The sequence below is a fragment of the Nomascus leucogenys genome, chromosome 15, assembly GCF_006542625.1.
Source record: "Nomascus leucogenys isolate Asia chromosome 15, Asia_NLE_v1, whole genome shotgun sequence".
Lineage (NCBI taxonomy): Eukaryota > Metazoa > Chordata > Mammalia > Primates > Hylobatidae > Nomascus > Nomascus leucogenys.
Window position 1 is genome coordinate 716,983 of NC_044395.1, and position 15,028 is coordinate 732,010.

At 38.9% G+C, this 15,028-nt stretch overlaps 1 protein-coding gene across 2 annotated transcripts in view; it reads left to right on the top strand.

Moving 5' to 3' along the window:
- The window catches only part of NCAPD3 (non-SMC condensin II complex subunit D3), a 71,992-nt gene that overhangs the window by 1,704 nt on the left and 55,260 nt on the right, over nucleotides 1-15,028 (top strand). For both annotated transcript variants that reach the window (XM_030829593.1, XM_030829592.1), the window contains exons 2-7: nucleotides 2,141-2,295; nucleotides 5,762-5,924; nucleotides 12,357-12,541; nucleotides 13,332-13,496; nucleotides 13,604-13,665; nucleotides 13,862-13,949. In XM_030829593.1, coding sequence (XP_030685453.1) covers nucleotides 2,141-2,295; nucleotides 5,762-5,924; nucleotides 12,357-12,541; nucleotides 13,332-13,496; nucleotides 13,604-13,665; nucleotides 13,862-13,949 — 818 coding nt within the window. The remainder of the gene's footprint in view (nucleotides 1-2,140; nucleotides 2,296-5,761; nucleotides 5,925-12,356; nucleotides 12,542-13,331; nucleotides 13,497-13,603; nucleotides 13,666-13,861; nucleotides 13,950-15,028) is intronic.

Here is a 15,028-nt window from a genome sequence, read left to right on the forward strand (position 1 = left end):
ACATAATAACTGCTGAATAGATACTAATACCCACAAGCAAACACTGTAACAATTTTGTTCATTTCGAAACACTTTAATTTCTTTCCCTTTGTGCTTTGTTACACTGTGCTTGCTGGGATGCACTTTTCTGCATTTATTTGCCTGGCAAAACTCTTACATTCAGGTCCAATTGAAGAATCATCTTATTCCTCTCCCTCCTCCCCCAGTAATATTCCCTATTAAGCTCTGTAGCATTTTACATTTTACATATCTTTTAACACTCATCCATAGCACAAATAATAAATACCATCTATTGACTGTTTTTTATGTGGCTAGCACATTGTTAGGGCCTTTATACACATTATGTTTCACAAAAATCCTGTATTTCCAGTGATGAAGGAGAGACTAATTACGTGTAAGTGATCAAGTCAGGATATTTGCCTTGTTCTGACTCAAAATTCAGTGGTCTGTCTTCTGTCATAGGCTGCTTCCTAAGTGTGAAATGTTGAGATCTTTGTGGACAAGAACCCTCTAGTATTCATCTTTATATCCCTAGAAGTATAAGTGGCTTCCCTAGTATTTTCTCAAAGTGTTTGTTGAGTGAATAGGTGATGTATTTCTTCCTCTTCTTCCATCCTAAGTTAAGTAGCAGAGCAGAAGTTATCTGCATTCGACAGCTGAGAAAATAGGTAGTGAGGGATTTGAATAGTGTAAAGATACTGAGGGAAAAAATCTAACTCAGTGTCTCCTATACTCTCACTCAACAGTCAACACTGAAGACTTCTGTGACCAAATGGTAGATAACAGGGCCAGTTACTGCCATCCAAATTAGATTTGATGGTATTTACAGTAGGGAACTATTACAAGCAAAACCAAAAGAAGGAGTGAGATAAGTTTTGCTGTGGTCTATAATGACCTTTAAAACATTATTGGAAATTTGGAAAGAAACAATTGTATTTTTCAGATCTTCTTTCAGGCAGCATGTTGCATGTCTTTGGAGGGAATGCTGTGCACAGCCACTTAGGGTACAGAGACCCCCTCCTCCAGGGTCAAGTTCAAGTGACAAAAGATGATGACAAGATTGTATTCTAAGGATGGATCTAGTTGAGTGTAAGGCCTTTCATTTTCATTTGCTGAGTGCGGTGTAATGCTCCCATCTCTGTTTTTTCCTTATTTATACCTTGCGCAACTTCTCTAAATCAGTGGTGAACAAATACTTTTAATATTAATTTGAAGGAACACCTGATTAATAATTTGAGATGTCCACATTTCCATCTAGTCCTAATTTTAGTTTGGGAAAATAACAATGAAAACACTGAAGAAATACAGTGTATCAGAAAAGAATGGGAAGGGGGGATGGAGGGATAGGGGAGGGATAGCATTAGGAGAAATACCTAATGTAGATGACAGGTTGATGGGTACAGCAAACCAGCATGGTACATTTATACCTATGTAACAAACCTGCATGTTGTGCACATGTACCTAAGAACTTAAAGTATAAGTTAAAAAAAAGTTTATCCAAAAAAAAAAAAGAAAAGAATGGGAAGATTTCGAGTTAAGAGAGATTGGTAAGGAATCCAGCCAGCGTGCTGCCTTAATACCCCTCCTCTCAATGTACATTCTTTCAATCAGTGTATTTTAAAGTCACTGAGTATTCTTGTGAGATAATCTGGCTTGCCTCCTCTATTTTAAACTTCCTGGAGAAATTATATCTGTTTTTTAAATGCTACATTATTGTCCAAGGGCCCAATAAAGTGCTATATATTTTATTTCCACTTATTAACTTGGTTATGTTATTTTCACAAGGGAACATCTTGGGCAATCTGATTAACCTCTGTTTCTTCTCTAGATTGAACATATGGGAAAGCCTGATCACTGAGTGTTTTGAAGTGTCCTTTCCCAAAACTCTTATATCTGAAAAGTATTTCCTTCTTTATATTTTAGAAGATGATTAGCTTAATAGCCAGTGTCAGTTGTGATTTAAGATTCTCTTAACCTTTTCTGGTTTTCTTTTATTATGCTACACCTATATTACTAAAACAAGTTAAATGTAAATTGTGGCTAATCAACTTTTCTCCTCTCGAACATTCCTGGAATCTAAAGGTGATTAGTTTTTTTACTGTTACCGAGTACTTACAAGTTTCATTGCATTTTCCCCTAGAATGGGTTGACACAGTGTGGGAACTGGATTTCACAGAGACTGAGCCTTTGGATCCCAGCATAGAAGCGGAGATCATAGAGACCGGATTGGCTGCATTCACACAACTCTATGAAAGCCTTTTACCCTTTGCTACTGGAGAACATGGATCTATGGAGGTAAAAAAAGAAAAACAAAGTAGCCAAATTTTGGTGTTAGAACTAGAAGATGAAAGTCATTATTATAATCTAAAGCTTAGCTTTCTTGGTGTACAATTCACAGGGAGTACAATATGAGTAACGTAAAGAATGTGGTTAATTTATTGGAATATCCTAAGAGCTTTCCTCCAAAAGGTTCAAGGTACTCGTCTGATTATTTTTTTTAAGACACGACCATTTTTTACGATAGCAAATTAAAAGAAAAGTATAAGGCCGGATGTGGTGTCTTGTGTCTGTAATCCCAGCACTTTGAGAGGCTGAGGCTGGCCAATTGCTTGATCTCAGGAGTTTGAGACTAGCCTGGGCAACATGGCAAAACCCCATCTCAGAAGAAAAAAAAAAGGAAAAATATAAAGGCAAAAACAAGAAAACTAGACCAAGGAAAATGCAAATAACAATTCAGACATGCCTTAACCTTAAGAAAATCTGCGGCCAGGCGCGGTGGCTCATGCCTGTAATCTCAATACTTTGGGAGGCCAAGGTGGGTGGATCACGAGGTCAGGAGTTCAAGACCAGCCTGACCAAGATGGTGAAACCCCATCTCTACTAAAAATACAAAAATGAGCCAGTTGTGGTGGCGGGCTTCTGTAATCCCAGCTACCTGGGAGGTTGAGGCAGAGAATTGCTTGAACCCAGGAGGCGGAGGTTACAGTGAGCCGAGATCATGCCACTGCACTCCAGCCTGGGCGACAGAGCAAGACTCTGTCTCAAAAAAAAAAAAAGAAAATCTGATATTATTAAACTGAGGAATGACTAGTTGAATTAACAGGTTTGTCCAAAAAGTTCCTGTAAATATTGGGTTCTGTCCAATGCATAGAAATATAAATTATTATTAATATTTAGGTTGTTAGTTTTCAAAAAAAACCAAAGAGTTGGGAAACAGAACAAAAGCTAATTGGATATTAACATCTCTGAAACATTTAAGTGAACAAAAAAAAATTCACTTCCAAGTTTTACATCACAAAATTAAATCATCTAATTAAACATTCCTTCAGCATAATGCTAAGCACTGCCTTAAGTACCTGGGTTGACAGAGTGGGGATTATGATACAATCTCCCCAGGTTGAGGTCTTCCCCAGGGACCTCAGGGAGGAAGAGTGGACATTTGAACACTAGCCAAAGTAGGTCCAGCAGCCACATGCAGTTGCAGGGGGTGAAGAGTGCAGTGCCACTGTGCATTTGAGCACTTGGAAATATTCTATGAACCACATTGTGAAAAACGCTCCAAGAGAGGTGCAGATTTGTTGCATAGGGTGTGAAAAGGGAGCATGGTAGGGTTGGGAAAGTGCCAGAAAGAAAGTGGCCAGCAGTGAATCTTCACAGATGACTAGCAGAAGCTTGGGTTGTAAGGCAGTCCTAGTGAAGGAGCCACCCAATGGGAACACGTAGGAAGCGTCAAGAGGCATACAGAAAAAGTGTGTGGCGGGACGGGACCGTAAGGTAGAGTAAGGGTAGGTCATGGGTAGCCTTACGTGAGGTTCAGCAGTGGAGTTTGAACATGTTTGGTAGAGTGTGTATGAAGTTTTGTTCTAAGCATCCTGCATGTATTAACTCATTTAATCCTCACAAGCAGCCTGTGTGAAAGAGGTTACAGTGAGCAATAGATAGGTAACCTGAATAGATCTGTTTTAAGCAGATGTTCCTGACAGTACGTGGACTAAAGTGGGAAAAAATTGTGTGCAGGGAGAGCCCTTGGGAGACTATATTGGTGATCCAGGTGTTATGAGTAATAATGGCATGATCCGGAGTTACGATTTTGGGAACTGGGAAGGAAGACTAAAAACTAGGGACATTTTTGGAATTAGAATTAATAGGGCCTTGTGAACTAGGAAGCCCTTTTGAGATATCTTAAAAACATGGTGTGAAGTGCTAAACTGACTGGGCATAGGGAATTAGGAAAAGAAAGAAGTCAGTGATCCCCAGGGTTTCAAAACTAGGAAGATGATGATATTGTTAACCAAGGTGGGAAATAAGGGAAAAAGCAAGGTCAAATGGAGAAACAGTTCTGTTTAGACTTCTGAACTTGAGATTCTGTCAGGAGATCCTTGGGAAGTTTAACAGGTAGTAGAAATGTGAGACCAGGAGAGAGAGGAGAGTTCTTCAAATCGAGGTGTGGGTTGAAGCACAGTGATGCGTGAGATCACCGAGGGGGGAAGAAGCCAGGACAGAAGTGGAGAGCTGATTGGAAGGGGTCTGCGGAGGAGCAATCAAGTGTAGGGAGTGCAGGGTCACTGACGCCCAGACTAGACAGCAGCCATGGGATCACGTGGGGCCAAGGTGACCCCATACGCAGAGCCCTGGTGAGCAGGTGGTTTAGGGTGATCAATCACCCTCGTGAGTGAAGTGGAGGTGCAGGTGGCATTAGGAATGAGGATGTGACACTATAAAGTTAGGAGATGATTTCTTTTTTTTCCTTTTATTTTTTTTTTTGAGACCAGGGTCTTGCTCTGTCACCCAGGCTGGAATGCAGTGGCACAGTCACAGCTTACCACAGCCCCAACTTACTGGGCTCAAACGAGCCTCCCACCTCACCCTCCTGAGTAGCTGGGACTACAGGTGTGTGCCACCACGCCCAGCTAATTTTTTATTTTTTGTGGAGACAAGGTCTTGCTTTGTTGCCCTGGCTGTTCTCAAACTCCTGGGCTCAAGCAGTCCTCCTGCCCTGGCCTCTCAAAGTGCTGGGATTACAGGCATGAGCCATTGTGCCCAGTGGAGATGATTTCTCCCACAAGTGTTTTAGTTAAGGAAAGGAGAGTGCTCTGCTCACTTGAATTTTGTGGGCCTTTTTTTGTTATGATACTCAAGGATAAACCATATTTAGTTCCTGCTATGTTTAGGTTATTAAAATAACCCATTTCTTCTTCATGTGTTTAGTAGGAGAAGACATGGAATGAAGATAGAATTAATACAATTGTAGTTTCTGTTCTAGGGTTTATCTCCTTTACTTGGGCTATTTCCAAGATCTCTTTCATTTCCTGCTCCCATTGCCTGCAATCTGCAGAACATTTAAGTAAAGGGCTCTGATTTCCTCAGTAATTATTGGTAAAGGGATTTGAGTTCCTTTTAATATAAATAGAGGGATAACTTTCCTGAATAATCACTAATATATGATGTCCCAAAAGTCTTAGTGTAGTTTTAAGCTATTAATTTCTGAAGTATATATGCTACAAACTTAGCACAAAATTCTTTTGAAAGTTTAATTATTTAAATATGTTATGTACATATTTATCTTTGTAATTTTGGATAATATATTTTTAATTTTGATATTTTGTTTCAGTCCCTTTGAAGATGATAAACATTTAGCAATAGGAGCCAGGCTAGTCTATTCCTCTTTTTGTAAGGCACCAAGAACTTACAAAAATCAAATAATAGGAAATGTTTCCATTTCTCTAATGACTGGCTTTTGTGATTTGCCCTCTCCCCACAGAGTATCTGGACCTTCTTCATTGAGAACAATGTTTCCCATAGTACACTGGTGGCATTGTTCTATCATTTTGTTCAAATAGTTCATAAGAAGAATGTCAGTGTACAGTATCGCGAATATGGCCTTCATGCCGCTGGGCTTTACTTTTTGCTACTAGAAGTACCAGGTATGTAGACCTGATAGGATAGGATAAATCTTCTGTCATTTTTTTCTTTCTATGGTTTTCAATTCTTATACTTTGTTTCTGTTTCTTCACTTATAAATGGGGCAGTGCTAACCCATGGCAGAGAGTTGTTCTGAGGATCAAGTCTGTAAAGTACATGGCATGTTATAGGTCTTTGAAAACCTTCCCTTTTTTTTTTTTACATCCAAAATTATGCTATCTATAAACTAATAAAAATAATCTTAGAAGGACTGCAAGAGTTCCACGCCCACCCTCCACCACCGCCGTCTAAAATTCTGATATTGCCCTTTCTTCTCATGATTCCTTGTCTAGACTGAGAAATACTGCTGTGGGGAGTCATTGCTTCTTACCTCTCCGATGTTGGTATTGAAAAATAGGTTAAAAATATTCTAATCAAGAAAGCAGGAAAGCAGCTAGTGATACTTGAAGGAGGACACTGACCAGGAGTCTGTTTTCGAGCACTGTTTTACTTTATTGTCAGAGCACTGAGGAGGCCGTTCCTCCTATGACAGTGAAATCCATTCTCTTCCCTACTCCAAACCCAAGGTGAGAGAGAGTGGAATATAGAGATTGAGTTAGATAACCCAAAGTTCATATGGAAAAGAAAATGGCAAGATCAGTCACCTTGCTGCTTATCTTTGTTTATATTAGCATCTGTAATTAATGCAAAGGATTTATTCCATATGATCTGGGAATGGGCAAAAAGGTATTATATTTAAAGCCTTGAACATCAATTTGTGTTATTGTTAATGCTCCCATGATGACTTTGGAAATGAGTAAGTTCCTAAAGGATTTTGTTGCTAAGCAGTGTCTCAGTTGTAACCAGGCCCTCTCCCAAAAAGTAGTGGTTTTAGAAACCCAGTTTCACTCTCCTCTTGCCAGTTGCAGTTTCTTCTGATTAAGGTTGAGATTTCTGCCAGAGCAAAGAGGTGGCTGTTACTAGTTGTGCGGGCCACTTGCAGCTTTCCAGCAAGCCGTATTCCTGCCAGTTACCTTCTGTTTTTAAATGTTTCGGGTTTATGATTGGGATGCCGTCGATACTTAATATTCGATCACAGTATATTCTTTTTCGTTTTGGTTGTTCTGCCTCCCTTGCATTTCCATGTGAATTTTAGGATCTGCATGTGAATTTCTGCAACAACAGAAAAGCCAGCTGCGGTTTTGACAGGGATTGCATTGAAACCGTAGATGAGTTTGTGAAGTATTGCCAATTTAACCACATTCAGTCTTCGAATCCCTGGCCGCAGGATGTCTTTCCATTTATTGTAGATCTTCTTTAATTTGTTTCAATAGTGCTCTGTAATTTTTGGTGCACAACTCTTGCATCTCCTCTTTAAAATTTATTCTTAAGTATTATTTTCAATGCTAGTGTAAATGAAATTTTTTTCTTTATTTTATTTTGGGTTGTTTGTCAGTACTATATAGAAGCAAAATTGATTTTGATTATTGATCTTGTATCCTAGAACCTTGCCAAACTCATTTGTTGGTTCCAAGAGGGTTTTCTTTATGTAAGATCATGTCATCTGTGAATAGACACAGGTTTACTTCTTTCTTTCTAGTCTGGGTTCTATTTATTCTTCTTACCTATTTGCCCTGGCTAGAACCTCCAGTACAATGTTGAATAGAAGGGGAGCATGGGGATCCTTGTCTATTCCTGATCTTGAGGGGAAAGCATCCAGCCTTGCCTTTAGGTGTGATGTTCCCTGTGGGTTTCTCAGGATGGCCCTGATTAAGTTATTATTCCTAGTTTACTGAGTGTTTTATTATGAAAGGCTGCTGGATTTTGTCCTTTGCTTTTCTGCACTCGTGAAGTGATCATGTGGTTTTTGCTTCTTATTCTAATATAGTATATTACATTGGTTGATTTTCACATATTAAACCAATTTTGTATGACCTTGGTCACGGTGTATAATCCTTTTTATATGTTGTCAGAGTGTTTGCTAATATTTTGTTGAAGGTTTTTCTGTCTATATTCATAAGGGATATTCTTTTTTTGAGATTTTTTTTCTGGTTTGGGTACCTGGGTATCTTGGTAATACCATTCTTGTAGAATAAGTTACATAGTATTCCCTTCTCTTGTGTAGTGTGGCAGATTTTGGGTTTTCTTTTTTCTGCAGATGTTTGGTAGAACCCACTAGTGAAGTCATCTGGGCCTGGAGTTTTTTGTAGAATTTCTAGTGATCTCCTCTCATGCCTGATGTTGGTGATTTGTATTTTGTTTTCTCTTGATCAGTCTAGATCGAGATTTATTCATTTTACTGTTCATTTTGGAGGACCCCTTTTGATGTCATTAATTAAACTCCGTTGTTTGTCCCGTCTTGTTTCATTGATTTCCGGTCTTATGGCTGTGATTTCCTTTCTTCTTACTTTGGGTTTAATTTGCTCTTATTCTGACTTTTTAAGGTAGATGCTTAGATCTTTGTTCTCACATTTGTTTCTAATACAAGTATTTAATACTATAAATGTCCCTCCAGGTACAGCTTCATCTGCATCCCACAAATTTTGATGATATGTTTTTACTGTTGTGCAGGCCAAAGTGATTTTCTAATTTTTCTTGTCATTACTTACATCTCTGAGTTGTTTAGTAAATTTAGTTTATTTTCCAAATATTTGAACTTTCCTGAAATCTTATTGTAACTGAGTTTTAATTGGTGGGATCAGAGAACATACTTCATATGATTATGATACTTTTAAATTATTTAGTTGTGCTTTTTTTTTTAATAGACCTAGAGTCTAATTTGGTGAATCTTCCATTTACACTTTAACAGAATGTGTACCTTGCCTTTGTTGGATCTAGTATTCTGTAAATGTCAGTTAGGTCAAGTTAGTTGCAAATGTTATTCAAGACTTACATATGCTTCCTGATGTTCTGTTTATTTGTTTTATCTGTTCTTGAGAGAGGAATGTTGGAATCTCTAAGAATAATTATCAGTTTATCTATTTCTCCTTTTAGTTCTTTTAAGATATTGTGAAAGTCTGACAGATATGGATGTATTTATGATTGTCATGTCTACCTGATGGATTGGTCCTTTTAGTATTATGTTATGTCCTTGTTTGTCTGGTTATATTCCTTGTCTTGAAGTCTACTTTGTCTAATATTAAGATAGCCACTATAGTTATCTTAAGATTTGTCCTTGGTTGGTACATCATTTCTCATGCTTTCATTTGTAACCTATCCGTATGTTTATATTTAAAGGTTTTCTTGTAGACTGCCTGTCATGTGGTCATGGTTTTTCTTTTTCTTTTTCTTTTTTTAAGAGAGACAGGGCCACACATGGTGGCTCACACCTGTAATCCCAGCACTTTGGGAGGCCGAGGCGGGCAGATCACTTGAAGTCAGGCATTTAAGACCAGCCTGGCCAACATGGTGAAACCCCGTCTCTACTAAAAATACAAAAATTAGCCAGACATGGTAACACATGCCTGTAATCCCAGTTACTCGGGAGGCTGAGGCAGGAGAATCGCTTGAACCCAGGCAGCAGAGGTTGCAGTGAGCTGAGATCGTGCCCCTGCACTCCAGCCTGGGTGACAGAGTGAGACTCTGTCTCAGAAAAAAAAAAGGAGAGGTACAGGGTCTTACTCTGTCACCCAGGCTGGAGTGCAGTGGCAATCATAGCTCATTTTAACCTTGAACTCCTGGGCTCCTCAGCCTCCAGAATAGCTGGAACTACAAGTGTGAGTCACCATGACAGGCTAATTATTATTACTTTATTTTATTTTTGTAGAGACAGGGTCTCGCTATGTTGTTGCCCAGGCTGGTCTCAATCTCCTGGCCTCAAGCGATCCTCCTGCTTCAGCCTCCCAAAGGGCTGGGATTGTAAGCATGAGCCACCACGCCCAGTCCATTTGGTCATGCTTCTTTCTGACAACGTTTGCTTTTATATCAGAATGTTTAAATTGTTTAGCTGATTACATTCAGAGTAATTATCAATCTAGTTGGGTTCTGCCACTTTTCTATTTATTTTCTATTTTTTTAAATCTGTATTTTGCTCAGTTTTCCCTCTTCCTGCCTTGTTTTGGATTTTGGTATTCCTTGTCTCTTTTGGTGTATTAGCTATACTCTTTTGCATGTATGCGTATGTTTTATGTGCTTGCTTTGTGTATGCAGTAGGCACTTCTCACAGTTTATCTTCAGATAATATTCTCCCAATTTATATGTGATGTAAGAACAACCTTAAAACAGTGTATTTTCCTAGGTTGGGCGAGGTGTCTCATGCCTGTAATCCCAGCACTTTGGGAGGCTGCTGCTGGCAGATCGCTTGACGTCAGGAGTTCCAGACCAGCTGGCCAACATGGTGAAACCCATCTGTACCAAAAAAGAAAAAAAAAATACAAAAATTAGCCCGATGTGGTAACACATGCTACTCAGGAGGCTGAGGCAGGAGAACCAGTTGAACCCAGGAGGTAGAGGTTGCAATGAGCCGAGATCCATGCCACTGTACTCCAGCCTGGGCGACAGAGCCAGCCTCCAGTGGAACACACACACACACACACACACACACAGAGCAACAACAACAACAAAAAGTGTATTTTCCTTTCGCCTCTCCTCTTTGTGTGTTATTTTTTCTACATGTTATAAAGCCTACATTTCATTAATGCTTCTTTATCTTTTATAGAATGTTTTGGAAACAAGATAAACAGCTTTTATATTTGAAAGATTAATCTCATATAATTTTCCTTCTGCCTGGAGAACTTTTTATTTTTAAACATTTCTTTTAGTGCAGGTCTGCAAGCCATAAACCCTCTCAGGTTTTGATTGTATGAAATATCTTTATTTCACCTTCAAGAATCTTTTTGCCGAATGTAAAATTCTGAGTTAACTTTTTTTTGCTTTTTGGTTGGATTGTCTATGCTCTGTTGTGATTTCCTCTGTGCTTCCTGCGATTGAGTTCATTGAGCTTCTTGGATCTGTGGACTTACAGTTTCAACAAATTTGGAAATTTTTCAGTGACTTTTTCTCCAAATGTTGTCTTCCTTCCCCTTTTTTGGGACTTCAGTCACTCCTGTGTTGACTGCACGATGTTCTCCCATGGGTCACTGAGTCTTTATTAGCCTTTTGGTTTCTACGCTCCTGTATCTTCAAGTTCACTTATCTTTGTTTCAGTAATAACCAAGCCACTATTAAGCCCATCTAGTGAATGTTTCTTTTTCAGATCAAGGGAGTTCCGTTTGCTTCTTTAAATTTCATTTCTCTCCTCATGATAAGGTTTTACTTTGAATTCTTGAGCTGCTTTAAGGTTGTCGTCAGCTGGTTCCATTATCCCTGTCATTTCCTGGGCTGTTTTTATTGACTGATTTTTATTATGGGGCACATTTTCCTGCTTTTTAGCACTCCCCGTAATTTTTTTACTGGATGCTGGACATTTGTTGTTGTTTTTTTCCCCCCTGTATTTTTTGTAAAGACAGGGTTTTGCTGTGTTGCCCAGACTGGTCTCAAACTCCTGGACTCAAGTGATCCGCCCACCTCAGCCTCCCAAAGTGTTGGGATTACAGACGTGAGCCACTGCCCTCAGCCAGGATGTTGGGCATTTGGAATGTTGTTGAGTGTCTGGATTTTGTTGTGTTCCTTTAAATACTATTGAAGTATGTTTTGATAGGCAGCTATTGGTGGATTAACTTGATCCTTTTGAGGCTTGTTTTAAAGCTTTATTAGGGCAGATGTAAAGTAGCCTTTACGCTATGTCGGGTTTAGCCCTACTGTTAAGGTGTGTTTGTTCTGAGGTCTCTACTGAATGCTCTAGGTGTTTAACAAGATCACTCCACTCTGGCTGGCCACAACTCAAATGTATCTGAGCCTTGTGTGAGTTGTGAAAACAATTCATCTTCTTACTCCTTGGAAATACTTCTTTGCTCTCTGTCTTAGGATTTTACCCTGTGCATGCGTAGCTTATGTTCAGCCCTGGGCCAATTTCTAGAACTCTGTTTCTGTGTAGCTTCTTCTGTTCTATAAATTCCATCTACCCTGTCTTTCTAACTCTGCTTTTTCAACATAGTAAGACCGTTATAATTTGTGTGGATTTACCATTTCTCTGCTGTTGTGCAGAAATTCCCTCGGGATACAATATTGGGGCGACTTGAGGGTTTACCTCATTGTTTCCCTTTTTCTTATGCTTCCTGGTGCCCAGGGTCTTAAAATGGTTATTTTATAAACTTTTGCCCAGTTTTCTAGTCATTTACAAGTGTAAAGCCAGTTCCTCTGTCCTGGCCAGATTTGGAAATCTTGTTATTTATCTCTGATGCAGCGCTGTCTCCTCTGCCAAGGCTGACGTTGGAAATGGTGCTCTTGCTACAAGTTCATTGTTATTCACAGTCATGAAACGCCTGTGTGTTGCTTTGTAACTTTTCATCTGATGTTATAGACGTATTTCAAGACAATTAAATCTAACCTGCTTACTCTTTATTCCTCATGAATAGGCAGTGTAGCCAATCAAGTATTCCACCCAGTGATGTTTGACAAATGCATTCAGACTCTAAAGAAGAGCTGGCCCCAGGAATCCAACGTGAATCGGAAAAGAAAGAAAGAACAGCCTAAGAGCTCTCAGGCTAACCCCGGGAGGCACAGAAAAAGGGGAAGGCCACCCAGGAGAGAAGATATTGAGGTAAGAAGTCAGTCGAGTAATGAAACATATATACCAACACACGATTTGCTTTATTTAAGGATTGACTTTATACTAAACATGCTTTCAGGCATCATGATTATAGGCAAATGGTCCTAAACCGTCATAAGCTATCCAATACTGCTTTGTCTCTTGGGCTTCATATAATTTTTCTTTCTTTCTTACTTTCTTTCTTTTTTCTTTTTCTTTTTGAGACAGAGTCTTGCTGTGTCGCCCAGGTTGGAGTACAGTGGTGCAGTCTCAGCTCACTACAACCTCCGCCTCATGGGTTCAAGTGATTCTCCTGCTGCAGCCTCCCGAGTAGCTGGGGCTACAGGCGTGCACTACCACACCCAGCCAATTTTTGCATTTTTTTTTAGAGATGGGGTTTCACCATGTTGGCCAGGCTGGTCTTGAACTCCTGGCTTCAAGTGATCCACTCACCTTGGCCTCCTGCTGGGGTTAACAGGCATGAGCCACAACACCCAGCCTAATTCCATATTCTTATGTGACACGGTAGAATGATAGAAGTTCATAGACAGCAAAAAATCTGAAAAAAAGGATTCCTCATTGACACAAAACTAGAAACTACTGTGGCGGTCGTCTAGTCCAGTGATTTACTGCTGTGGCCAAGGAGACCTAGAACAGTGATGCGACCTGGTGGAAGTCATATCACCTCAACGTCAGCTCCTGCCTGGAGTTTATCTGGGCTCGGTTTGGGTAAATTGAAAACCATGGAACCAAGTGTTTGGCATATTCATTACAGTCACCTGTACATTTCTTCATAATCCAGATGGATGAAATTATAGAAGAACAAGAAGATGAGAACATTTGTTTTTCTGCCCGGGACCTTTCTCAAATTCGAAATGCCATCTTTCACCTTTTAAAGAATTTTTTAAGGCTTCTGCCAAAGTTTTCCTTGAAAGAAAAGCCACAATGTGTACAGAATTGTATAGAGGTAAGTGAAAATTCCAGGAACCTTAGGGCAACTTCAAAGGGTGTAGACTATGGCTAATACTTGATGAGTAGAAAAAATCAGGCCTTTTCTTCATATCTGTTTTCTAGGTCTTTGTTTCATTAACTAATTTTGAGCCAGTTCTTCATGAATGTCATGTTACACAAGCCAGGTGAGCCATTAAATCTTCCAGTGCTACAATTTAAGTATAGTGTACTAATTGTTGCTCCAGCAGAAATGGAAATGCCATTTTGTCCTAATTGGCACACAGGTAGAATTTATTCATGTAAACATGGCTTGTAGGACTAAGAAATATTCCAAGTAAAATCATATCCATTAACTAATATTTTGTCTTTTTTTTTTTTTAGAGACCTTGACCAAGCAAAATACATACCAGAACTGGCTTATTATGGATTGTATTTGCTGTGCTCTCCCGTTCATGGAGAAGGAGATAAGGTAAAGGAGATGAGAACCTAATTTGGTTACTAGTTGAATCGAAGGTACACGAACCATAAGATGGAAATATGTTAAAAGCATTTGATATAATGCCATTTCAATTTACTAGCTCATTTTCATGACTTTATATTATTTGCATAATAAAAAGTATCACTATTTCTATTTGCTCTCTGTTCTTTATTGCCAACTTTATATCAGAATACTTGGTGCCTGCAGCAAATTATTGTTAGGCTCCAGTTAGAAAAAACAGATAAGCTGCTGAACAGTTACTTCTACAGGAACAGATAAGCTGCTGAACAGTTAACTTCTATGGGAATATTTCCCAAATTATTTTAAAAAGTAGAATGGTCAGAGAATTTTCAAGTTTCCCTTGGCAATTCATGTGTGCTTCAGTATTTCTATTAGCAGTTGTATTATTTTTGTTGATATTCTACAGAAATTTTGTAGGTTGTCATCCGTGGTTAGCATAGATAACTGGGTTTTGCCTCTAAGTTACTTGAACGTTATCACTACTATAAACTTTGGAGTTAGAGTTAGTTGTGCATTATGGTATTACTAAACTTAGATATCTTAAATAAAACAATAAGATTTTGCAAAAAATGTGTTGGACCAAGGTCATGTGGCTTTTGGTATCTGCGATGCGTTAACTTGCAGAGGCAGTAACATGGTTAAGAAGATGTTTTTGGGAATACTTGGGAATACTTTGAATTCTGACGCCACCACTTAGTAGCTATGGGTTCTTGAATGAGTCATTCACCCTTGCTAAATTGTTAAATTTCACTTGTGGACAAAAAGGACCAAAGTCTTACCTTCCTTATCGATTTGTCACAGGATTAAATGAATTTGAGCATGCCACATGCCGAGCACAATGCCTGTTGTTTAGAAACATTCGGTATTTTATAAGTTTTATATCTTTAGCACTTCTGTGTGCTTGAAATATGAATGTGATAACATTTATAGTAATGTTTTTAATTCGCATGCCCTTTTAAATATTTTAAACAATAACATAGGTGGGAAAATTCATCCCTTTAGGTCTACTGTGTCTGTAAAGATGGTTTTTTTTTTTTTTTGAGATGCAG